The sequence below is a fragment of the Dendropsophus ebraccatus genome, chromosome 3 (genome assembly GCF_027789765.1).
Source record: "Dendropsophus ebraccatus isolate aDenEbr1 chromosome 3, aDenEbr1.pat, whole genome shotgun sequence".
In the NCBI taxonomy this organism is placed as follows: Eukaryota; Metazoa; Chordata; class Amphibia; order Anura; family Hylidae; genus Dendropsophus; species Dendropsophus ebraccatus.
The window spans coordinates 128,690,471-128,716,923 of NC_091456.1; the positions used below are offsets into that span (position 1 = coordinate 128,690,471).

General features: G+C 42.2%; 1 protein-coding gene across 3 annotated transcripts in view; it reads right to left on the bottom strand.

Annotated features, from left to right (window-relative positions):
• The window catches only part of DMXL1 (Dmx like 1), a 104,485-nt gene that overhangs the window by 72,933 nt on the left and 5,099 nt on the right, over positions 1–26,453 (bottom strand). For all 3 annotated transcript variants that reach the window (XM_069962676.1, XM_069962675.1, XM_069962677.1), the window contains exons 2-5: positions 11,388–11,513; positions 3,454–3,531; positions 1,055–1,133; positions 666–798 (exon numbers count right to left, since the gene is read on the bottom strand). In XM_069962676.1, coding sequence (XP_069818777.1) covers positions 666–798; positions 1,055–1,133; positions 3,454–3,531; positions 11,388–11,513 — 416 coding nt within the window. The remainder of the gene's footprint in view (positions 1–665; positions 799–1,054; positions 1,134–3,453; positions 3,532–11,387; positions 11,514–26,453) is intronic.

Here is a 26,453-nt window from a genome sequence, read left to right on the forward strand (position 1 = left end):
ATGAAAAAAAGTCCTCAGCCCTTACTGTGCCTAAGCAAACGGACGGAGGATTTTTTTTTTTTTTTTGGTGAATGCTATACAGGAAGAGAAAAAGAACTAAAAGCCCTGATGGCCCCATTTTTTTGCATTCGTAATAGGCCCATTATACATTTAAAAAATTGCTTACTTTTACAATCTCTATCACCTTATAAAATTTGAGGTGATGAGAATGCCCCTTTGAGGTTGAGAAATTAATGACCACTTGCCTAAGCCTTGGAGAATGTGTAAGACGCTAAATTCCTGTGTAAAACTGTTTTAGTAGATCTAATTAGATCTAGTCAGGCTTCTGTTCATCAGAAATACCATAAAGAGATGAACAGACAGTGTCATATGCACGATTCTCTTTTCTCACACATACTTTATTATAAATGAGCCAACTTCAAAAGGATCAAAAGGATTTGAACATAAAGTATTCCCAGGTCTGCCAAGTTCTAAGGGGGTTGTCACTTTACCAAAATTCTTTTTATTTTAATAAATTTAACCGTGTTTCTCCAGATACATCTACTAATAGCAGTCTGTAAGCTAATAAGTAAAATCAATTCAAGTTCATTGGAGATCACAGCATGAAACAGACCTGAAAACCGGTAAGTAGTATAATAGCAATACTGTACATATAGACATCTTACTTGCACTGCCAGATGCATGTCCACTTGGCAAAATCTGTATCTGGTTTCACCTGAGAATCCTCATTGGATAACTTGCCTGGAGTTACATTGGACCAGAGCTGAAGGCTGCCTGAGCCAGTTAGCAAACGTGTACCTAAAAGAAATCAATCTCTTCAGCAAGTCAATACATTGAGGCCACTTTCACGTGGCCACATTTTGGCCTATATGCAATCAAATTTTTGGCTACCAGGAGTCGGTTCAAAGCTGCCAATCTTTATATAAAAGTTTTTGTTTTTATTACGCTTGTGCAAAATACTAACCATAGTACCAAGAAATTTAATGTAGATGCAAAAAAGCATACATGGACTAAAAGGTGAGCTATCACATATACAGTCAAAACTGCTGCTTACCTGTTGGATCCCAAGTTAAATTATGTGCAATGGAGTCCAAAACTATGTGGCCACTTTTCTGCCATTGAGGCTGAACTCCCTAAAAAAATTAAATTTTATTGTATTTTCAAATTCAATAGTAATCCAGCATTTTACAGAGTACCTGTCACTATGGTTCTCTCTCCAGATCAGCATGTCACAGCCAACGCTGTAAATCATTTTGCTGTGGATACATGTCATGTCCAGTGAGTTCCACGCATAAACTGTATTAGGGTAGCTTCACACGTACCGTATCGCTGCTGATTTTACGCAAGAAAATCGCAGATCCGCCCCTGTGATTTTAGATGCAGAAAAATCGCATGAATTGACCTGCGTATTATGTGTGTAAATTATGCAGTGTTTTTTTATATATATACATAATACGCAGGTCAATTCATGCGATTTTTCTGCATCTAAAATCGCAGGGGCGGATCTGCGATTTTTTTGCATCTTTCTTGAGTAAAATCAGCAGCGATACGGTACGTGTGAAGCTACCCTTAGGGTCCTATTCCACGGGTCGAGGAGGGCCTGATCACTGATGCCTATTCCACGGCCCGATGATCGTTGAGCGAGGGCTGCAAGGACATTGTTACCGATGTCCTAGCAGCCCTTGCAGCATCATACATTACCTGTCAGGTCTTCTCGGCGCGGTCTTCATCCCCGGGTCCCGCGCGCTCTATCTTCAGAATGGCCGGTCAGCTGACCGGCCAAACTCAGCCAATCACAGGCCGCGGCGGTCCCAGCCTGTGATTGGCTGAGCGCTCCGTCAGCTGACCGGCCATTCTGAAGATAGAGCGCGCAGGACCCGGGGAGGAAGACAGCGCAGAGAAGAAGCCTGGACAGGTAATGTATGATGCTGCAGCCTGTCAAATCGTCGGTCGCCCGCCGCGCACCGCTATTCAGCCGTAGCGATGCACGGTGGGGGAACGATGATTTTAGGTCTGGCCCTAAATGAACGATCAGCCGATGACACGATCATCGGCTGATCGTTCTCTCTATTTCACCAAACGATAATCGTTACTGTGGAATAGGGCCCTTAATCAGATTAGGGCTCATTCATGGAACTCACCAGGTGTGAGACGTATCCAGATAAACACAATCTTCTGGAGTCGTCTGCATCAGCAAGGCGACCCAGGGAGAGAACCATACTAACAGGTAACCTTAATTAATTAAAAATATGAACTTCACCACCTTCAACGATCACAGTAAAACAAAACAAAGCTATACCTTTATGAAGAGCAATTGCTTGAACAAGTAGTGGTGTCTATACATAACTGCAGCTCAGCTCCATTAAAGGACAAGTGCCATGAAAAACTTTTTCCCAGTAATTGAAGCACATTACAAAGTTATATAACTCTGTAATATGCTTCAATCACCTATCTGCCTCCCTTCCCTGTCTTTCCCCCCCTCCACCCCCCACCAGGAAGTGTCCTGACTCACACAGACCTGATTACCGTCATCAGCAGAAGGGCTGCTCTAGGTCCTGTTGCACCAGCCTCCCCCTCCCCAGTCCAAGTGATGGCTTGCAGTTGTTCAGTCAATGGGAGCTGAGCAAGCCTGTCACCTGACAAGGCAAGGGGAGGGGGGAGGCTAGTGTAACAGGAGAAGGAGCTAAGAGAAGAGCTTGGTGACGGTGACGACAGTAATCAGGTCTGTGTGAGTCAGGACACTTCCTGGTGGGGGGTGGAGGAGGGAAAAGACAGGGAAGGGGGGGGGGGGGCAGATAGGTGATTGAAGCATATTACACAGTTATATAACTTTGTAATGTGCTTCAATTACTGGGAAAAAATTTTCATGGCACTTGTCCTTTAAAGTGAATAATAATAATAAAGTGAAAAAATAATTGCATAGCGAAAGCCAGCTTTTTCTTGTCAGGGAAGAGAGTCAGGGCATCCTCATACACATTAGGTCTCATTCGTATGACAATCTGGGGATAAGACAATTATACATTGGCATTCAAAAAGGGAAGCCAACATAAACCAAGGCTTCCCAGCAGCAACCCTGAGTGTAATAAGCTAGTTACTATGTTTAGACTATGTCAGGAACTACAGGTTTATTAGGCAGGAATAAAAGCGCGCAGCAGACAATTCTATAGAATCCCACAAAGTATATATGTGGGAAGTGAGTCACTAGTTGACCATGTTCAGGACATGAAAGTGAACAGAGCTGCTGTCAGTATATGTTGCCATCCCGTCTTGACAGGATACAAATGTATATGTGCACATATAGGCAAATCGTGAAGTGAACAAGGCCTCAGATGGTTGGTTAGACCTGTCAAAAATCACCAGGTTCGGCTTTTGTTCTTTGAAAGTACATAGCCATCTAAACAGAAGTCTACTGCATTCGGAGATTACAAGTTGTTATTCACGGCATATACTTACTTGTAATAGAGAATTTTTTTGTTTCAGCAGATTTATTGGTTCAAAAATGCAGATCAACTTGTTGTATGATGCCGCAATCTACAAAAAAAAAAAAAAATCAGTTATCAATTGAATACTTAAAGGTGTCCTCCTTGTAGTCTATGATGCTCATTATACATTATATTGGTATGCATGTGATAGGAAAGGTATGACAATGCATAAGACAAAAATATCCATAGGCCCCCATTCACCTGAAAGCACTAGCATAACTTTTCATTTCCCTACACTATTTTGGAGGGAATAGGGGACTGTGCTGTACCATACAGTGGGCTATAATAATGTATCCTGCACAGGAGACGTATTTTTAACACTGTGGTTAATGGGCGACATACTGTATGTCACTGTGTCATACCCAGGAGCATACACACCACCCATAGGCCTAAAAGAAAGCTAAGATATGTATAAAACTATACTGTAAACTGACAACCTCTACATCTTAGTCATTCAGCTACTGTCACAATAATACAATTTTTTTTAGATCTATATCTTTAAGATATAGAAGAATCAGCTAATATATAAAACTTATTTTGCAAATTATTGGCTTGAGACCAGCATGCAAAAAAACACCAAGTACGAGGTAAAAATGGTTATAATAGCTTATGTATAATCAATGGCTGTTGCTGTTTTGAAATTCTATGATTTGTATATTAGAAAGACACAAACGTGGAGAAAAAAATCTGATTACAATGAAATACAATAAATGTGCGATTTTACAGGAGCTAGCAATACCAAGTGTGGGACACAAAAAGGATCAGAAGGTGGCAGTCCACTAAATGGAGTAACCTTTAACTGGACAGAATCTCCCTGACATCTACCACCCTGAATGTTCACCGCCTTGGACTCTATCTTTGTATTTCTCTCACACAACATTTCTTAATGATTCCACCTACATATATGTCCGTCCCTCACTCGAAGGCCAACCAAACTACTAATACACATAACAATTTCTAGGCTCCACCCATCTGGACTGATATTAAAGCTCTCGTCACCTCAATCATGAACAATGCAGCTGATCCTTTAGCTGATTCTATCTGCTGAACTTTCCAGTTGCATGTAAATAAGGCTAGGTTCACACTGGGTTTTATGTTTACATTTACCGTACATGTTTTACGCTAATCGAAAAAGCGGGGAAAAAGGAATGCAAACATTAACTTCATGTAAACATTAACTTCTATGTTGGAGCACAGACAAATGGATTGTTTCCGATTGTTCACCTTTCACTGGTTTCATTCTCTTCCATTTTTCTTGGTTTGTAATATAGCCTAGAAGTCTGCATTGTGCAGCAAAAAATAACAGATATGTTGCTTTGTGTTCAATTTGCAATGTATTTCAAAGGGCGACTTGATTCTACTGCATGGTATCCTGCAGTCAGTTTTTTGCTATCTGTCTACGCATTCATTTTATAATGCCGTCTGTAAATAATGATCATGATGATTCTGATGTCAGTGAATGCCATGAAAGTCTCAGAGACCCGTAGACACCATGAAATGTCTGTACTCCATGAGATTGGCTTTACAAGAAATACAAATGTGATTGCTTTTGTCAATCCGGGGGCTTAGAAGCTTGTTCCCCAGCAATCACAACTTCTGACATGTCAAAAGTTGTCTAAAGATTAATTACGCTTTAACCCTTAGGGGACACAGCCAGTTTTCATTTTTGCGTTTTCGTTTTTCCCTCCTCGTGTATATAAGGCCATAGCGCCTGCATTTTTCCACCTAGAGACCCAAGTGAGCCCTTATTTTTTGCGCAACTAATTGTACTTTGCTATGGCAGATGTAATTTTTGCCTAAAATGTGCCGGGAAACCAGAAAAAAATTCAAAGTGTGGTGAAATTCAAAAAAAAAACGCATTTCTTTTATTTGGGGGAAATGTGTTTTTACGCCATTCACCCTGGGGTAAAACGGACTTGTTATGCATGTTCCTCAAGTTGTTACGATTAAAACGATATGTAACATGTATAACTTATATTGTATCTGATGGCCTGTAAAAAATTCAAACCGTTGTTAACAAATATACGTCACTTAAAATGGCTCCATTCCCAGGCTTATAGCGCTTTTATCCTTTGGTCTATGGGTCTGTGTGAGGTGTCATTTTTTGCGCCATGATGTGATCTTTCGATCGGTACCTTGATTGCGCATATATGACTTTTTGATCGCTTTTTATTACAATTATTCTGGATTTGATGCGACAGAAATTGCGCAATTTTGCACTTTGGGATTTTTTTGCGCTGACGCCGTTTACCGTGCGAGATCAGGAATGTGATTAATTAATAGTTTGGGCGATTACGTACGCGGCGATAGCAAACATGTTTGTTTATTAATTAATTAATTTATTTTTATTTATAAAATGGGGAAAGGGGGGTGATTCAGACTTTTATTAGGGGAGGGGGTTTTGTGTTATTAAAAATACATTTTTCTTTTACTTTACACATATACTAGAAGCCCCCCTGGGGGACTTCTAGTATATGTACTCTGATCTCTCATAGAGATCCATGCAGTATAGTTATACTGCATGAATCCATGAGATCGGTGTTCTATTACTTTTGGCTGCTGCAGCCAAAATCAATAGAATGCCGAGCCGGGATCAGCGCCATTACGGAGCAGACCCCGGCCCGGGATGGATGCAGGGATCGCCCCCCCGCAATCGCGCCGCAGGGGGGCGATCCCCCCACTAGACCACCAGGTATGAATAAAAGCAAGTATTTAGAAGCAGCTGTCAACTTTGACAGCTGCTTCTAAGTACTTAATTAGCGGGCACGGTCCGATCGCGAGCCCGGGCTACACGCGGCACCCGGGATCGCGGCAGTTCAGAGGGTGGTCGCCGCGCGACCCCCCTCTGAACTCCCATAGCGGCACGAGGACGTTCAATAACGTCCTGGTGCAGCTATGGGTTAAACATAAGCACAAAGCGCAGTGTGGATCCAACCTAAGGTGTACTGCTGATTCTCCATTTCTCTTTTACCATCACCTCTTCCCACTCAGATCTGCAGCATGTCTTTCTGGAATGCCCTCCCCAAGTATAGGCCGCCTCTACTGCTATGTAACTTAGGGTAATATTACACGGAGCGATTTTTAACGATTAACGACTAACTATAAACGATCGCAAACAAGATTGTTTATCGTTAACCTGAAATTGTTCACCATATTACACAGAACGATGGTCGTTAGATACGATCGTAATTGCGATTGTTATTGCGTCCATTTATTCCTTCTGATCTGAGGAAAACAATGAACAATGTGCAATTAAACTGAACGATTAGTGAAAAAAATGCGGAACTTGAGCGAACGAACGTGGAATTACAGCGAACGATTAGCGAACGATTAACAATAATTTTAGGCTCAGATCTAAATCAACGATCAACCACATACGAACGATTTTTCGATCGCTGCCTGCAATTACACAGAGCTATTATCGTTTAAATTTGAATGATATAACGATTTTACGCACGATAATCGTCCCTTGTAATAGGGCCCTTACTGTCCTGTAAAACAGAACTGGACAAATAAGTGAGCATTACTTTCTCTCATTTGGATGTGCGGATTGTATTGTATTGTCTTTACAGTAAATGTAACTTATACCCTTTCCATACCATGCATTCAGACTGAGCTCTAAACCTATGAGAATAATGGACTCTAACTCACAGAAAATTCTTCTGTATATACACAGAAGGATCCTAATTGTAGAAGGCTTTTGTACTACAAGAGATACTGTAGATGAAATCATTGCTTTAATTTTCTTCAATGATTAAAGGTTTTCTTTGTGACTATGCTTTTCAAGTAGGCTTTTAGACATAGAACTCTTCGAACATCACAGCACAATTTCTGCTTTCATACAAGTGATTTTTAAAAAAACACAGATATTAGATAAATGTCGGCTGAACCAGCTCATTTTGGCCGGATGTGCTGACATCTAAAGCACAAGCAGCTCACAAATGACCTGATAACACAACAGGATAGCAAAAAAAAAAAAAGAAGAATCAGGCAGGTCAGATTTCAACAACTGATCCTTTATTTACAGGGAGATAACCTGCTGCTAGGGCAGTCTGCCTATTACTGGAGTTGCACTGAGAATGCATAAGGAATATAGGCATCTTAGGCATCTCTACACACCATTTTACAGGCTGCCTATAGACTGTCTACTTAGAAAGTCCATCATTGCTTTGGTTATTTGTACTTCAGCTGTATCACCTTTTATTATTCTTTTTCATCACTAGTTTGCAGACTTGCCTGCTGAAATGTTCCAAGCAACCCCTGCTGGTTCAAATGTCTGTACAGATCAATGTTCATCATTTATTACTTATCTTCCTGTTGACTTGCACTACTCGGAAACAAGAACAATGTGGTGATAATCTGCCAGTGTATCAAAACCAGTAGGGAATGCTAGGAACATCTGAGCCCACAAACCCGCAGAACAGAAAACAGACCTTCATGAAATATGATAAAACTCAAAAGGATAGTACAAACCACTAATACATCTTTTCATGTAAATTAATTGTATATACAACCTGTAAAATGATGTCCAATAAATGACATGCAAGCTCACTGATGGTGCTCACCTAGTAGACGTCAATCCAAATCCATACCGAGTACACCTGCTATCTAGACCCCACAGACCTGCCATGAGAGATGCCATGGAGGTAGGCAAGGCCTCTTTTAATACATTGATGGCTACCATCCGCAGAGCAGAGGACTGTAACACCAGGTCCTCATGTGATCCAGTGTCAGTGGTGTGTGCTGCAGTGAAGAGTGGTACATACACACACACACACACACACACACACTCCAAACAAGTTTTTATTTGTGGTCTTAATGGACTTAGGGGTCTGAAAGAGTTAGGAAGTCTTGTCTGAGATCTGACTAAGTTCAGGGGTCTGATTCTAAATTCGTTTTTTACACTAAAAACGGGTAATAAATGGGAAGTGTCCTATTTTACAATATTTTTGAAGCATTAACAAGCCAACATCTTTACTGCTGGTGTTCTTCCCTGACAGATGATGTTGGGGGATCGAAGGACCAGGCATGTTGGATTTTAACTGCCCAATCTTTTTATTCTCAGAAGACATGAGCATTTGAAGCAGCTAGGCATGCATGTGTATTTGGGGGGGATGCTCAGATAATAGAACTAAAAGATCATAGTCCCGCCTTACTCAGTGAACAGTCATTCTCTTCTTTGACATTTTGAGTGACATGCCACATAGACAGAAAATGCCTGCTCAGTACCGCATCTCTATAATGTCTATGCTGTCTGCAGAGAATGTCACCAGAAGAAGGGGATTGTGGCAGAGAAAAAGTGCTCATGAAAACAGGAGTGGTGGAGGAGCAAGCTAAGTAAGGGCCCTTTTACACAGAGCGATAATCGCTCAGTGTAATAGAGACAACGATCATCGGCTGAACTTTGGTTTAGGTTTGGACCCTTAGTCGTGTAATAGCCGACAGCAAACGACTGAAGATTGCCCAAACATCTGATACATTACCTCTCCCCGCTCCCAGTCTTCTGTCCTGTGATCTACAGATTCCTGGTCCCAACAGAGTCTCAGAAAGGGTTTGCTGCACCATTTCCTAATGGCTGCAAGTGCCGTTATTCTAGACACTGGAAGCCGTGACCCCTCCTTCAATTTCCAAGTGGGTTGCCGAAATGGACTTCCTTTATCGGATGGAATCACTGACTGCAGAGGAACACAAATGGGCACACAAAGTTGAGAAAATCTGGATCTTACAAAAGCGGGCCCCTTCTTTCCAGCTGGGTGACCTGATTTACAGTTACTGTAGCCAGCCTATAAAAGACCTAATTGTTCTAAGGACATGTAGCGCCTTCCTTTGCGAGGTGATTAGTCTCCTTTTTTTAGGCCAATTTTGCATTTCCTTCATTTTTCCTTTGTTTTCTTCTTTCCTCCTACCTATTTCTTGGTGGCCCTTTTCTACGAGGCTCAACAACTAGTTAAGCCCTATTTTGTGGATATATGCATCAACAATACCCCTGATCCTGCTGATGCTGATAAGGGAGTTACCAGGAAAATATGGACATTTCTGTTGGTCACGTATAATCATCACGCATTCACTTGATGGTGGCGTGGACTGGCTGGCTATAGGCCACTCTTGACGTTCTTATGTTTACATGCCTACTGTTTCCTTGTATTATGTGTGATGAATTTGCTATTTTTGTACACGCATTGTTTTTTTTTTTTTATTTCCCGGGGTTGTTTCCGGTGTGTAACCTATACACAAAGTTTAGAAAAATTTACAAAAAAAAAAAAGTTTTCCAAAAAAGTTGTGTTTAAAGGACAACTCCGGCGAAAAATTTTTGGGGCTTATTTAACACACATTACAAAGTTATATAACTTTGTAATGTGGTTAAATACCCGGTCTGGCCCCCTTCCCCCACTTTCCGACCCCCGACCCCCCACCCCGGAAGTTAAAGAATGTATACATTACCTATTACGGTCGTCACAGTCCTCTTCTCCCGGGCGGCATCTGGTGACGGGTGACGTCAGAGCTGGGGGGCGGTCCGGGTCTTCTTCCTCTTCGGCGTCTTCATTGAGAGTGAATGGGAGAGAAAAGGCTGGTGGTGCACATGCGCACCAGCAGCCTTTTCATTGGCTGGAGCGCATCACATGGCTTCCAGCTTGCTCAGCCCTGATTGGCTGAGCTTGCTGGAAGCCATGTGATGCGCTCCAGCCAATGAAAAGGCTGCCGGTGCGCAAGCGCACTGGCAGCCTTTTCTCTCTCATGGACCCGGAAGCAAGAGACATCGCTGAACGGCGGACGCAGGTGACGGTGAGGCGGACGGCGGGCGAATGGAGTGACGATCGTCACCGGAGGGATGGTGAGTATGGTGTCTATGTGTGTCTGTGTTTTTTGTTTTTTTTTTTTGGGGGGGGGGGGTCCCGCCGGAGTTTTCTTTTAAAGATAGCCTAAAATCCACACAAACTGACATTATTCCACATATAAAGTGAGAAGAAACAATGACACAAGAACAATGATATGAATAACAGACAGCATGACCTAGAAGTGCCAGATACATTTTTACCAACTCCATTTAAAATGCCCATTTTGTTTGGCTGCCACTTACCAGTTTATCAAAAGGTGAGGCTTTTAGCAAGTAAGCTGGATAGCAAACCAAGGGGATTGAAGCACACCACCACATGCTTCTATCTAATGATCGTGGACGTCTGAATGCCAAGCCCCCAACTAATCAAAACTTATAAAATGCCAGGACAAAAAAATGTGACAATAAGGCTCTAAAGCAGTGCTTTTCAAACTTTTTCCACTGGAGCCTCACCCAACAGACCAAGGCAATGCCTGGGCCTCACTATCTGTGGTGAAAGTCCATGTAAAAGCTGAAAATAATGCTTGAGCTAGCTTTCACCCATCTCCCAAGCTCTATAATGCTAATAAAGCAAGTACAAAATGTATTAGTAATGTTGCTAAAATGAAGATTTTTGCAAACAGCAAAAGGACTGTGCAGATCATAGTTACTTTTATGAAAACTGCCTCCCCAGCTGGGCCTCACTAACAACTAAGGGGCGCCTCACAGTTTGAGAAGCACTGCTCTAAAGCGTACTTGTCAAGGTTCAGTCCTCTAAATTTCCCTGCACAGATGCAGCTGCACAATGGCCATATGTATTAACTTCAAACAGCTTTTCACCAGTAATCAGTACACGAGAAAACGTAAAGACATCTCATTTTAATACCATGCTTTCCCTCTCAGGAAAACCATATCTCAGTAGAGGTATCACACAATCTAGATGCAAAAACAAGTGGCTACATACTATATAATTATTGGATTTCCATCCAGTCTTATGGTAAACAGTTGTTACTAATCCTAAACAGTCTGTGTTGCGGTTATTACTTTCCAGTACATATGGCACATTATGAAGCATAAGTAGTAGTACTTACTCTGCCCTGCTGCATTGAGCAGTCCACACATCCCACCAGCACATTTCCATGCTGGACTCCAGGAATTACTTGTAGTCTTTCAAAATCACTTCCCAAGATTACCACATCACACCCAGATGCATAAGCCTGCGGATTGAAGAACAGCAAAAGATTTATGTTTTATTATTATTATGACACTGACATTGCTGAAGTACAACAGACAATATAACACACTAGATATTTATCCGTAAGAGAGAATATGGGAGGATGTAACTTGTACATTCAGATATTGCTAAACACTGTATAATTATCCTGAGAGACTTGTAAGGGCAGCCTGGCATGGGATACAGAGGAGTGAATATTAAAAGGGAAACTATCAGCAGGTTTATCCAACCTGCTGACATCCCCCTGCAGCTGTGTACCTGATGTATGCGTGGCTGTGCTTTGTCTCTCTGTAGGTCTAGCTGCACTACTATTGTGCAGACTATCATCCCTACAGAGCATTGCATATAACTTCTACTTACTGAATATATATTTTCCCTTTAAAAGAATTACCCTTAACTCTACAAAGTAAATATGCAAATCTGCTTGTTATGAGCACTAGAGGCGTTTCTCAGCCCCATGGAGCACAAGTCCCCCCCATCATCACCTCCTTCAGAGCTCAGTGGGGCTGAGAAACCTCCCAAGTGTAGCACATTTCAAACAGAAAAAAAAACGGTGGGACCGACACAAACAAGAAGCACAGCCACGCAAAGATCAGCTCCAGAGCTGCAGAGGGATATCAGCTGATTAGTTTGCTTGAACCTACTGATAGTTAAAAACAAACTATCAGCAGCTTAGAAGTAACTAACCTGCTGATATGTCCCTATAGGGCACATGGCCCTGAGGATGAAGGCATGATTCTTCTAACCGGCTGATACATCACTATATGGCGGCACCGTATCTGCCGCCATCCTCTTCTTCAAAGCTTCCACTGATATGCCATGAGGACAGTAAATATCCACTCAGATGCTTTCTCTGCAGAGTAGGCATTTCCTGTCTGCAGCAGAAGACGAGCCAACTAACAGCTGGTCTAAACTATATACCTGGTACCACATATAGCAAACAGCCTAATGGCCCTATTCCACGGGTCGTTTTAGAGGAGCAAACGAGTGCTATTAGCGCTCGTTTGCTCCTCGTTCGCCGCTCGCTGCCGCCGCTATTCAACGCGGCTGCAGCGAGCGGGTGAGTGCGGGAGGGACGGCGGGGAGCTGCGGGGGGGCTGCTCGGAGGATCGCTGATCGTCCGGGCAGCCCATAGGATATAGCAGCGTCTGCTGCCGATGCTCCTATTCAACGGAGCGACGGCAGCAGATCGCTGCTATATCAGTCGCTTGTTTTTCAACATGTTGAAAAACAAGCGACTGCAACGATCAGCCGACATGAACGATTTCGGCTGATCGTTGCACTCTATTCCACGGAACGATTATCGTCCGTAGTGGTCGATATCGTCCGAAAACGAACGATAATCGTTCCGTGGAATAGGGCCATAAACCACTGGGATACATTTAACATATTTAGAGATTGTGCCAGAATTAGGGCCCTATTCCACCAGACGATTATCGTTCAGATTATCGTTAAATCGTTCAACTCTAAACGATAATCGTTCGGTTGAAATGCAGTTAACGATTAACGACCGAACGAGAAATCGCTGATCGCTTTATAAGACCTGGACCTATTTTTATCGTTGCTCGTTCACAAAACCTTCGTAAATCGTTCGCATTGAATAAGATGTTGTTCGGTCGTTCGCAATAGATACGAACGCAATAGCGAATAAATAGCGAAGAAGAAACGATCGCAATTACGATCATAAGTAACGATTATCGTTCCATGGAAATGAGTGAACGTTTTCAGGTCTTTCGCATTAGCGGTCGTTTGAGATCGTTAATCGTTAACGATTATGCAAACGATAATCGTCCGGTGGAATAGGGCCCTTAGACAGTACTGGGAAACTTTTCTTTTTTTTTTCTTTTAACCATTGAGCTACACAGGCCACACAGTCCAATCTGCTAGATGTAAAAAGGTTGTCTATCTACTAAGCTTTTGTAATTCAATTTAGTTCGGGCAAACAGGGGTCATAGAATTTACAGTATTTATCAGCCAGCTGTCTTTGAACTCCATGTTGTTCCATGCTGCTCTGCTCTGGGTGCCTGGAAAAGCTGCATCCAGTCCCTGGAAACTGGGAGAAGTTTGCCAAGACTGGATCAAGCTTTTCCAGGCACCTGGAGTGGTCCATAGACCAAACAGAAGATAAATCCTGACCTGTGAAATGAAGACTGTGCATTTGGGAAATGCTCCTTATCTCTACATATCTTCAATAACCAGAAAGAAACAGACTGGAGTAAATCTCCCTGTAACCGCTATAAATACAGTGCACAGCAATAAGGAAGTCTCTTGAGGATTCAGACGCTCACTGTATTACTAGGTATAAATCACTATTGCTCCCACTGATAGATAAGGAGAGGATAACAGTATTTTATGTGCCTCACTCCTTCTACCAGTTACTATACATGTACAGGGGAGATGTATGCAAACAGAGTACAGCAGAATCATGAAGAACAAGTAAAATAGTCAGTGCAGAGTATACAGCTACAGAAAGGTTGGCATCGCCTACGTGTGCAAATAAACAAAACATCTCCTACCATTCTGTGTCATGAAATGTTGACTAAACAGAAGCTGTGTATACGTGCAGCCACAGTAAAGGAGCCAGAACCAGTCCAGAGCGCTCCTGCGGGGATAAAACTGGGGACTGGCCTGTGGAGATGGGAACATTTTCTTACTATGAAAAGAGCCCTGTTATCCCCCAGGTTATCATTGTTACATATGCCGATCAGGTGTAACATTAAAACCACTGATGTTCATTCTCTTGTGACAATGCCACCTGTCACAGGCTGCCACATGTTAAACAGCAGCAAGTCACCTGTCAGTACTTGACTTTGCTGCTCTGGAAGCAGAGAAAATGGTTAACTATAGGGATCAGGGCAACAAGCGGTGATCACATAGGTCATGTAATGTGCTCCCAGAATGCAGTGAATAGTACCTACCAAAAGTGATTCAAGGACTTAAGGACAGGGTTGTGAGTGCTCTAGGTTTCAAGGGGTAGTTCAGCAAAAACAAACCAAAAAAAAACACCTTTAAATCAAATAGTGCCAGAGCTTTGTAATTTACTTCTATAAAAAAAATTATACAAGTCTTCCAGGACTCATCAGCTGCTGTATGTTCTGCGGGAAGTGGTATTTTTCCCAGTCTGAAGAGCAGGAGAGGTTTTCTATGGAGATTTGCTATTGGATAGAGATGTCAGCAGAGAGCACTGTGTCATACTGGAAAGGATACACCACTACCTACAGGACATACAGCAGCTGATAAGTATTGGAAGAATGGAGATCTTTAATAGAAGTAAATACAAACCCCTGGCACCAGTTGATTTGAAAGACTTTTTTTGTTGTTGAACTACCCTTTTAACAATGGCAAGAGGGTAGTCCATCTGGTCTAATCCCAGAGAAGGGCAAATGTGGCAACATCTGCAGAAAAAGCTAATGCTGGCTCTGATAGAAATGCCCAAATAGGTTGGGGTACCTATGCCAAGCCCTGTTCACCAGCAAAAGCACATACAATGTGAGTATCAGAACTACAGACGAGGTGGCCAGGACGGATTTTCTTTTGCATTACATTAATAGCTGTGTGCATGCATTACTTATCTGGAGAAAGTGATGGCACAAGGATTCCATATGGGAAGTAGGCAAGCTGGTGTAGGCAAAGGGCAATGTATTCTGCTACGAATGTTTAGGTCCCAACATTCATGTGGACGTTACTTTGACATTTATGAATTACCTAAACTCTGCAGCTTACAAAGTCCACCTCTTCATGGCAGTGGTCTCTTTCAGCAGGACAATGCCTTACTGCATGGGTGAACAGTCATGACGCTCCTATTGACAGGCCTGTCCTGGGAACTGGCGAGGAACATGACAGGGTGTTTAGGGTCCATTTACACAGAAAGATCATCTGACAGATTATCTGCCAAAGATTTGAAGCCAACGCCAGAAACAGACTATAAACAGAGATCAGGTCATAAAGGAAAGCCTGAGATTTCTCCTCTTTTCAAATCCATTCCTGGCTTTGGCTTTAAATCTTTGGCAGATAACGTGTCAGATAATCTTTCTGCGTAAGTGGACCCTAAAGGCCCTATTCCATGGAACTATAACTGGCCGTATTCGGCCGATAATCGTCCCGTGGAATAGAGGGCAACGATCAGCCGACATTGTTCATGTCAACTGATCGTTGTGTTGCTTGTTTTTCAAACATGTTGAAAGACAATGACTGATATAGCAGCGATTTGATGCCGCTGTCCCGTGGAATCGGAGCAGCAGCAGACTGCCACTATCCTCTATGGGCTGCCCGGACGATCTAGGGATCACCCGGGCAGTCCTCCTCACGCCTCCCCACCGCCCCACCAGTCACCCGCTCGCTGCAGACACGTGTAATAGTGGCGGCAGCGAGCAGGGAACGAGGAGCAGATGAGCGCTGACAGTGCACGTTTGCTCCTCTGCATCGCCCTGTGGAATAGGGGCCTAAGGCTGTGTCCCCAGTCCCCACGACGTACTGATAAGCACTAACAATTTGATGTTAATTTAATGTTAATGTCATTAATTCCAGCCGTTGTTTCACAGCAATGGTCGTTGTTAGCGCTTGTCTGTACATCGTGGGAACATAGCCTAAAGGGGGACTATCAGCAGGTTAGACAAATCTAACTATCTGATATGTCCCTATTTCACAGGAGATGCAAAGGATGAAGGTATGTCTCTTACCTTCATCCTCGGCACCATTCCTGAGCAGTTTTAATGTAATACCGTGTCCGTTCACCCCCAGTCGGCCTGCCCCTTCTAATGATTATCAGTGGAGAAACTGTGAGCTGTGCTGTAAAAATATGTCCGGAATTGGATGCTAATATTTTTGTGCCAGAAACCATTCAAAGGGTTTGGGGGAGTGCATTCTTTGAGGGGTGAGGGCAGATGCTGTAAATGTCTTGGATGACTGCTGTACAACACACATGTACGGTAGTTGGTTTCTCTCCCTAGCTGTAATTCTGCTGGGCCACAGAAGAAAATTACATAGCTCAGTATAAAGCACACACACTTCTATTATAATGATAATGTTATGAAAACCACCTGTGCTCCTGGTTCCAATTATTGCCGCAACAATCCCTCCATTGTGCCACCACAATCTCACAAATAAAAAAAAGAGGGGCTTTATAAAAGGAAAGGTTTCAGGAGAAATTGACCAAAATTTATGACTGCTTAAATGACTTTATAGCAATGCCTTTTAAAAAAATAAAATAAAATTTTATATATTATATATATGTGAGCATTAACAAAAAGGGCGCTTATGGCAGCTCATGCGTCCATCCAGTTCAGCTTACTACCGTGCAGTGTTGATTCAACGATAGCCAAACAGGGTACTACCAAAGCCTATATTAACTTGTGTACTGACCACAATTTTGGGGGGGGCAGCTTGTGCTGTACGTTAGGGGTTAACAAACAAGCCTGAAAGAAGGAGGTGGTAGAAAGTCCTTCATATTTGTGCAACAAGGCAGCGAGATGTACAGATGGTCACAGCTATTTTCTGACAATAGGCTTCTGTCAGTACACACTGTATACTGTACACAAAACTGAAGTCTCAAGCAGGACCTGGACTTCCTGTTCTAGTGAGTCAGGGTAGACGCTGCAGGATCCCTCAGCATGGAAGAATCTGCTCTTGTTCAGTCCTTCATTCTGTTATTTTCAGCTCTCATCTATTTTAAGCTTGTTATGGGTTTAAACAAATTGATTCCTTTAGGTTTTTTTTCCTGTTATAATGTGGTGAAATGTTAAAGGGGATCTGTTCTGTTAGGGCAGTTTTACCCATACTGCACTGCAGCGGATTTCACGCTATGAGTTCCGCAACGATTTCCTATGAATCTCCATTCTCTACATTCGGGAGCTGGAAAATGTAGCCCCTGCCCACTTAACCCACGGCTGCCGGGCTAATACATTGCCTGCCCGTGCTCCAGCTTGCTTGCTTCTCCTGCTCCCGGCTACCTGGTATCCCTCTCAGCCAATCAGCGCGCTGTCCAACCGCAGCCACTGATCAACTGAGCGGGAAGGCAGTGACCTGGGAGCCAGAGAGGCCGGCAAGAGCACGGGCCAGGTAATCAATTTGCTTATTAGCCCGGCAGATGCTGAGTTAAGTAGGCCGTGGCTAACAGTACAGAGTATCGCAGTGGATTTCGTTAGGGCACGCGCAGCATTAAATCAGCTGTGATATGGTACGTGTAAAACTGACCTAAGGGGAATTCCAGCTAAAGAATTAAAAGGTGTACATAAGAGCAATAACAGTTTTAAACTCAACTAAAAGTAAGTAAAAAATACTCCCCTAGCCAATTCCCACCGCTCTCAGTATGATGGCTCCTGGTCCAGGCTGCTTCCTTCTACCTGCAGCATATCCCCGCTAAGATAATGAATGGGGCTGGAGATCGCTTTGGCTGCGGTGCTGACTAAGCTAGGGAGAGGGGTCTCAACTAGAGATGAGCGAACTGGGTTCGGGTTCGAGTCCATCAGAACCCGAACAATCAGCATTTGATTAGCTGGGGCTGCTGAAGTTGGATAAAGCTCTAAGGTTGTCTGGAAAACATGGATACAGCCAATGACTATATCCATGATTTCCACATAGCCTTAGGGCTTTATCCAACTTCAGCAGCCACCGCTAATCAAATGCCGAAAGTTCGGGTTCGGATCGACTCGAGCATGCTCCAGGTTCGCTCATCTCTAGTCTCAACATTTGTGAAGCCTCACCATGGTGGTGCTGACCTTCAATAAAATACGTTTTTTACAGAAAGAAGCCACATGCATCTTTTATAAAAGATATATAAAAGGTATATTTCTAATGTGCAGCATCTAACCTTCTTGATCATGCCAAGGACAGCAAGTATAGAAAGGGGAGTGACAGCATCACTTTAATGGAGGGAAGGGGAAGAATTACCTTCCTACTGGTCAATAAGGGGAAAATTACCTACCTACTGGGAGAACCTACCTAATTGGCAGGGGAATTACCTAATGGAGGGGCTGCCTACACACCCACATTACCCTGCAATGAAAAGAACACTCACTACGCACATGTGGCCACCACAGCCAGAGCTCAATTACTTCCCCATGGGCCCGCAAACACAGCAATTTCCACTGCAAATCGACTCTGTTCTCTTCCCTGAATCGCTTGGGGTCTCAGCAGTCAGACTCCCAACTTACAGCTGTCTACAGAATAACAAAATAAGATGGCAAGTCCCAATTTGAAAAGGTATTTCCACAGGATAGGGAATAACAAGCTGATCGGTTGGGGTCTGTCCACTGGAATCCCTACCAACCACAAGACACAGTCTGAGTGCTCCATTGATTCTATATAAATCCTCCAAACAATGCTTAGGACGATGCCTTTAAAGGGCAGGTGTCACCTAAATTTTCTTTTACTAATTAGAGTCAGATATTAAAACATATTCTTTTATTCTAATCTGTTTTTATTTTCAGACCTTTTTGGTAGACATGTCACATGTCGCTGCAATGCTGTACCGATCACTTTACAGCAGCCTCCTCTTATCACTACAGACACAACAGGAAGTCTCAGCTTCGTTTTAGCCCCAGAGGTGAGAATGAAACTGCAAGATTTTAGGATTATTTTAGAAGATAGAAAAATAGAAAATGTAAAAAAAAAGTAATGAAAATTTTTTAAATAATTCATTTTATGATTAAACAATCCCTTTAAAACAGCTGATCGGCGGGGGTGTGGGACCCCGGCCTGACCCAGAATGATGGCCTATTCGGAAAGATGGATTACCCTTGTTAAAGCTAATTTGTATAAATATTCAGCTCGAAGCCTGCACAGTCCAACATTCTTCTTTGATACTAATTTATTATTATTTTTTTTACCGTTTTTAACTTCTTCCAGGAGCACCATTATTCCTTTTCTGGCAGAAAGTGAAGAATAATGTGCTGTAATAAGAATATTAGATTCCACTTTCAATAAGCAGCATTAAATCAATCTGAACAACATTTGTTCTAGCCCCACACCTCAGGATACTTCCAAGTAATTGCATTATAACAATTGTGGAAAGCAAATGTCAAACAAAATCCAGGAATCTATTCAGCGTCTGGGAGGTAAAGCCATTGCCTCTAGACAAATAGAAATTACCAAAAGGTGCAGTAAAGTGATATCTGGCAGCGGATGTTTCCTTCCAGGGTTTATAATGACTTTAGGCCCTTGGTTATGGAGTAATCTTACCATTGTAAATACATTACAAAATCTAACAGGAAGATTCAGATAAGATACCCATTATTCACAACCATTTTATTTTTTGGAGCGCTCGATTAAAACAGATTAGCATTTTATTTTATCATACAGCCCATTCCCTGACTGATTGTAGGTAACTTTCCATCACAACATCTTTCCACCCTGGCACAGAAGTCACATTGCAACTTCATGTCCCTATGTCAGCACTAGAGATGAGCAAATGTTACCCAAACCCAAACACTCAGCATCTAATTAGCAGTGGCTGAAGAAGTTGGATGCAGCCCCAGGGAGTCCTGGAAAACATGAACACAGCCATAGGCTGAAGGGTGTAGGGGGCCATATATAATGGCAAGCTTAAGTGCTAGATGGTTTTCATAGTGAAAGCACCCAACTTTTCAAAGTTCCTAATTTACATGCATTTAAAAATGCTAGTGGTCCCAAGATGGCGGCCAAAGTCGACAGTGATAACCTAAGCATACTGCATTACACGGCCGGGTCCCCGGCCAAGGGGGGACATGTGGAAGGGGGCCAGTTACCTAAATAACACACATTACAATGTTGTATAACTTTGTAACGTGTGTTACTTAGGGAAAAAGTGTCTTAGACCGCACTACCCCTTTAAGATGGGTACATTCTCCCTAAAAATCCAGGACGTTTGTTCACTATATCAATACATATATAGACAAGCAACTGGGACCAGCACTAAACATATTACCCAGGTTTCCCAAGGTCTTGATTTATATACACTTTATAATGGAGCCAAATTTAACAAAAGATTTTTTTTTTTTAAATCCCCATAAAAATATCATCCCTACAGTATATGTCATAAAAATTACAATATGAGTGATCCCACACATTGGACAGGGTAAGGCTGTCATCTATTCTGAACCACCGACAGAAGATGTCCCTTTTATTCAGAGAGAAAAGGTGCAGCAAGAGCAATCACACTGCGGCTTATCCCATTCCTCCTGAACTTGCCGAACGTTCCTGTGAGTGGGGAGGAAGGGTGACGAGCGGGAGATATAACTGACAGCTTCAGTGCACCATGCCACTCACCGCAGCTCATAGCTGGCACAGAGTGGTCCTCCACACCGGCTGCATTGATCCCTATGAACAACCATGATACTGCATAGAAGTTCTCTAGGAAGGTTATGAAATATGAATTAAAAATAAAATAAAAAAAAAGATAAAAAAAATATAAATAATCGTATCACAAAAGTTAAAATCATGCCCCCTCCTAATTTAAGCAAAAAAAAAAAAAAAATTTTTTTTTTTTTTTTTAAATGTAGTTAGTTAGTTAATACGGTTGAAAAAAGACACGTCCATCAAGTTCAACCAAGGGAATAAAAGTTATATTGATTTAATATTGTAATCATACTGACTTGAGGAACAGGTTAAAGACAATCCCCAACAACCCCCTGCCCCACCAACAGAATAAAAAATGCATTTTTTTGAAGTTTCACTGCGCAAATAATTTTGTATGCAGTTGGGCTGCAAATTTAATGGAAAAATTAAGTCTTATTAGAGTCGGGGGAAAAAAATGCAGTCACGTAGCCGTATAAACACTAGGAGAAAAAAGAAACAAAAAATGCAAAGACAAAAATTCACCTGCTACTTTAAGGGGTTAAGGCTGGGAACAGATAATTTTTTACCACAGATTCTTCTCAGGCAGACATGCTAATCCACTGCATCAACGCATGTTATACACAGATTTTGCTACAAATGTCACCCTATAGCTTGCAAAGCATGAAATGTTGCTATAAAAATCTGTTATTTCTGCAGTATAATCTGATTTCTATGCAAAATTTGGCTGGTACTGGAATTTAGTTCTAGTGATACGACCAGGGACTAGAAATTATCCAGCGGTGTTTAGTTATTTAGCCTGCTGATAGGGGGCATTCACACCTTCCATGCATGGTCCATAGATACAGATGTAGTTCAAACTGTTAAAATGTTTGTGCTACTGGACTGACACCACATGTCAGATTTAAAAAGTTACATACTCGGACTCCATTCTGAAGCGCACCGTCCGTATTCGGGCTGTGCACGGAAACACGAGGATGCCCCCTTACACTAATAAGAGCCTGTCACACAGGATTATGCACCTGCATACAGGAGTAATTTATGTAAAAGATGTTTAACAGTAAAAAAAAAAAAAAAAAGTAATAAAGTCCATAAAACCTATGCTATTTAGTATAAAAAAATGTTATTTTTGTGTGTGTGCAGGTTTTATGTATGTGCAAGAAAATGTGTGCTTATATATATTTAATGTAAATTACAAAAATAATTTCCAAAACAAACAAAAAAGTAGTCATTAAAATGTTTGAAATCTTTATTCAGTTACTCCAATATTATACTTAATAGACCCACAAAACCTGAATAACAAGAAGGTGTGTTTACTCTGCCTAAGGCAACAGGTGCCCTTGTCCAGAGTCACCTGCCCTTCCAGTCATCGATGATGAGCAGGGAACATGTTAAACCCCTATACATATGTAGCTAAAGGCAGACCACCAACATATAACAGCAGTGAAAATGGGCTTCCCTCAGATCCAACAAGACAATTACAGTCCCAATGACAACAGAGGTAATTATTAGAGATGAGCGAACCTCGAGCATGCAAGAGTCGATCCGAACCTGAACTTTCGGCATTTGATTAGCGGTGGCTGCTGAACTTGGATAAAGCCCTAAGGCTAGGTTCACACTGCGTTTTCAGCATCCGTTTAAGCATCCGTTTTTTGCAAAAAACGCATGAAAAACGGATTGCAAAAAACGGATTCATTTGTGTGCATCCGTTTTTCCATTGACTTCCATTATAAAAAAAAACGGATCCGGTTTTTTTGGCGGACCAAAACGGACCAAAAAACGTTGCTGACCCTATTTTTGTGGACGTTAAAAAAAACGGATCCGTTAAACGGATGCTGAAAACGCAGTGTGAACCTAGCCTAAGGCTATGTGGAAATCGTGGATATAGTCATTGGCTGCATCCATGTTTTCCAGACAACCTTAGAGCTTTATCCAAGTTCAGCAGCCCCAGCTAATCAAATGCCGAAAGTTCAGGTTCGGATCAACTAGAACCCGAACCCGGTTCGCTCATCTCTAGTAATCATCTTTAGTTAGGGTCCATTTACAGAGAAAGATTATCTGACAGATTATCTGCCAAAGATTTGAAGCCAAAGCCAGAAAGAGACTATAAACGGAGATCTGGTCATACCGGAAAGCCTGAGATTTCTCCTCTTTTCAAATCCATTCCTGGCTTTGGCTTCAAATCTTTGGCAGATAATCTTTCTGTGTAAATGTACCCTTAGACATGGCAATTTCAAACAAGTTCTCTGTATTTCATAGCCTGTCATTCCAATTATACAGTATTTGTAACTAACTTTATTTATTCCTTACCTCAGAAAAAAGTCCTAAAGTCTTGGTCACTAGGGGGTTTCCTCCTATCTGCTGCTCACAGCCTGTTAGGAAACCCTAGCACAAAAAAAGACCAAGACTAAAAACAGGAAGTGGGGGAGGGACTTAGCTAGTCTTATGTGAAGGACAGCCTGGACTGTGTGCATGTCTGCCTGCTCTAGAGGATCCACACTGTTCCTTAAAGGTAAACTAAAGCTTCTATCTTCTATTCTTCTAAAAAAAAAAAATCTAGACAGACTCTGTCCCTTGTGAAAATACTTGTGTTGTTGTATACAGCATAGTCTCCTGGATGTAATCATCTTTCCATCCCCCTTCTAGTCATCATCATTATCAGTTCACTGCTTAAATCAGGGGTGTTTTTGTAATGTAACCCCTTCTTTGCTGTGATCGTTTCAAATCACATAGCACTTTGCAAGGACATGGCATCTTCTCCTGCTGGTGTATTATACAGTCCACACACACTCTAAGGGCTTATTCCCATGTTCCATAAACAAGGACAGCAGGGGCAGGGAAGCCCTGTAGCAGAATCTTTACCTGTACGGCATGGGGTATCCCTGCTGCTGGCACGCTGATGCCGGGAGATACTCCACTACAGGGCTTCCCCGCCAGTGCTGTCGTTGCTTACGGAACGTGAGAAAAAGCCCTTTAAAAAAAAAGCAGTACTGTGTTGGTGATTCTCTAAAGATGTGCCTGTGTGTAGTCGGGCCTTATAGACTACCTGTCAGGGTAACATTGACAAATGTAATACAGTCTACGATTCCAGCAAGTACAGGATGAGATGAGTGAGGCCACCGATTGGATGCAGCGTGCCAATATGATTTGTTGTCGGTGCCTGGCCAGGGGACAGCCAAAGCATCTGTGTTGGATCAGATACATTTTAGTTTTTTTTAAAACATCTCCAAAAATTAGACAATCCCTGGAAGGTTGCGTTTCCCCATTTGAGTATTTGTTGCGTTTTTGTGGAGTTTTTGTTTACCCAATCCTGAGATAAACCGCCTGTTTGTGCCGCAGTGTGATCAGTATTTGGCTAAGTTCACACTTTATATTTAAAAAGCGTCAATTAGTGCTATTTTTTCATAAATTGCGCAATTTGCGGAAAAATAGTGCTGATTAAACATTAAAACTATGAGGGAGATTTATCAAAAGGTGCAAAATATATTCTTGTGTAAACTGCCCATAGCTGCCAATCACAGATCAGCTTTCAGCTCTGGTAAAAATAGAGAGGCACTGTGATTGGTTGCTGTGAGCAGTTTACACCAGTGGATATTTTACACCCTTACATAAATCTGGGCCTATGTGTAAACAAATCCTCACCAGGCGCATCAGATCCACTTATCAAGCTCAACTTAAAGGAAACCGATCAGCACTGTATAAAGCTCCTGCAGCAGCCTCAGCACGTACTGACCGCGGCTGCTGCAGAAGCTTTATACCGGGGAAAAACGAGTTTAATAACCCCGGCACGTGACAGACAGAGGCGGGGAGGTAGTCATCTGGGCAGCTCTCCGCCCACTAGTCACCATTCTCTGCCTGTCAGCGCGCGGTGGGATGATTGACAGGCAGTAACAGACCTCTTTGCCTTTTAATCATCCCCTCTGAGTGCGCTGACAGGCAGAGAGCGGTGACTAGTGACAGACGGGGAGCCGCCCAGATGACTACCTCCCCGCCTCTGCCTGTCACGTGCCGGGTTATTAAACTCAATTTTCTCCTGTATAAAGCTGTTGCAGCAGCCGGGCCAATACGTGCTAGGCTGATTGGTTCCCTTTAAAAGCCACATGAGTTTTTTTTATAAACCACACATTTTTTCGCCTTTTCCCTGCAGTCCTTAAATGCAAATGAGGAAACACAGCCTCAAGATATGCTGAAGGTATACATTCCAAACACAAACGTGGTAATGCAGTCTTAGGCTGGGTTCACACTATGTATATTTCAGTCAGTATTGTGGTCCTCATATTGCAACCATAACCAGGAGTGGATTAAAAACACAGAAAGGATCTGTTCACACAATGTTGAAATTGAATGGATGGCCGCCATATAACAGTAAATAACTGCCATTATTTCAATACAACAGCCGTTGTTTTAAAATAACAGCAAATATTTGCCATTAAATGGCGGCCATCCACTCAATTTCAACATTATGTGAACAGAGCCTTTCTGTGTTTTTAATCCACTCCTGGTTTTGGTTGCAATATGAGGACCACAATACTGACTGAAATATACGTAGTGTGAACCCAGCCTTAGGCCGCATTCACACGTTCCGTATTCTGCACAGAATGCGGACGTGGAATGCTTGTAACGGAACGATTGTACATTTTAGATAGGTTTTAGTTAAAATAATGCACGAGTATAGTCTGACACTGAAAACCAACACTGATTTAAACTTCTTACAGCTAAAAGCTGGCTACAATACTAGGTGTGGAGTCCATTCATGCGTGTAAAAACTAGTAGAGCGGAGAAAACACTTTATCCTACAGATGTATTTAGCTCACATATAGTCATCTAGAATGGACACAAGCGTAGTAAAACTTTCAGCTCTAAAAACCAGACTGTCTGTACAAGATTGTTCATATTAACCAACAGCAAGCAGGGAAATAATAAGGGAGTGTAACAAAATGTATAACAGAGACCTGCCCAACACTGCAATCTAAAAGAATGATAATAATAATAATAATAGCAATTGGCACTGCTAGAAGGGCAGCAGCAGTGAAAGCATTTCTTTTACTTTTTGAACCAACGTAAGTTCATTAGAAAGACTATGCCCAGTTGTGATTTTTTATTTTATCCCTGCTTTGTATTTATTGTGGTGCAACCCCCCCCCCCCAAAAAAAAAAACCCTTAGTTTCTATGTCTTTATTAAGCCCTTTATAACCTAATATGCACACTTACACCCTCTGAGCCTGGGCTTTAACACAATGGGGCGTAAATGTGAGGGGGGGCTGCTATCAGCAACTGGGTCCTCACCAACGCCACAATTGCAAGCCTGCCCACCATTAACCCTAACCGCGGCGTTTAAGTGTAAGTGACAGGATCTGTTCCTGTCACTTACAGATTGGGATGCCCGAAGAGAGGCTAAAATTTGTGAAATTGCATTTTTTCCCCCAATTTCACTTCATAATTAATATTTTGGGGGTTTCACCATTTATTTTATGGTAGACTAAAAGGCACCATTACAAAGTAGACTTGTTCCTAAAAAACAACAACAAGCCCTTACATGGCCCTTTAGATGGAAAATTTAGAGAGTTATGGCTCTTAGAAAGTGAGGAGGAAAAAAACAAAATGCGAAAATGAAAACCCCATTAACCCCTTGCCGCTGCACCCTGTTTTGGCC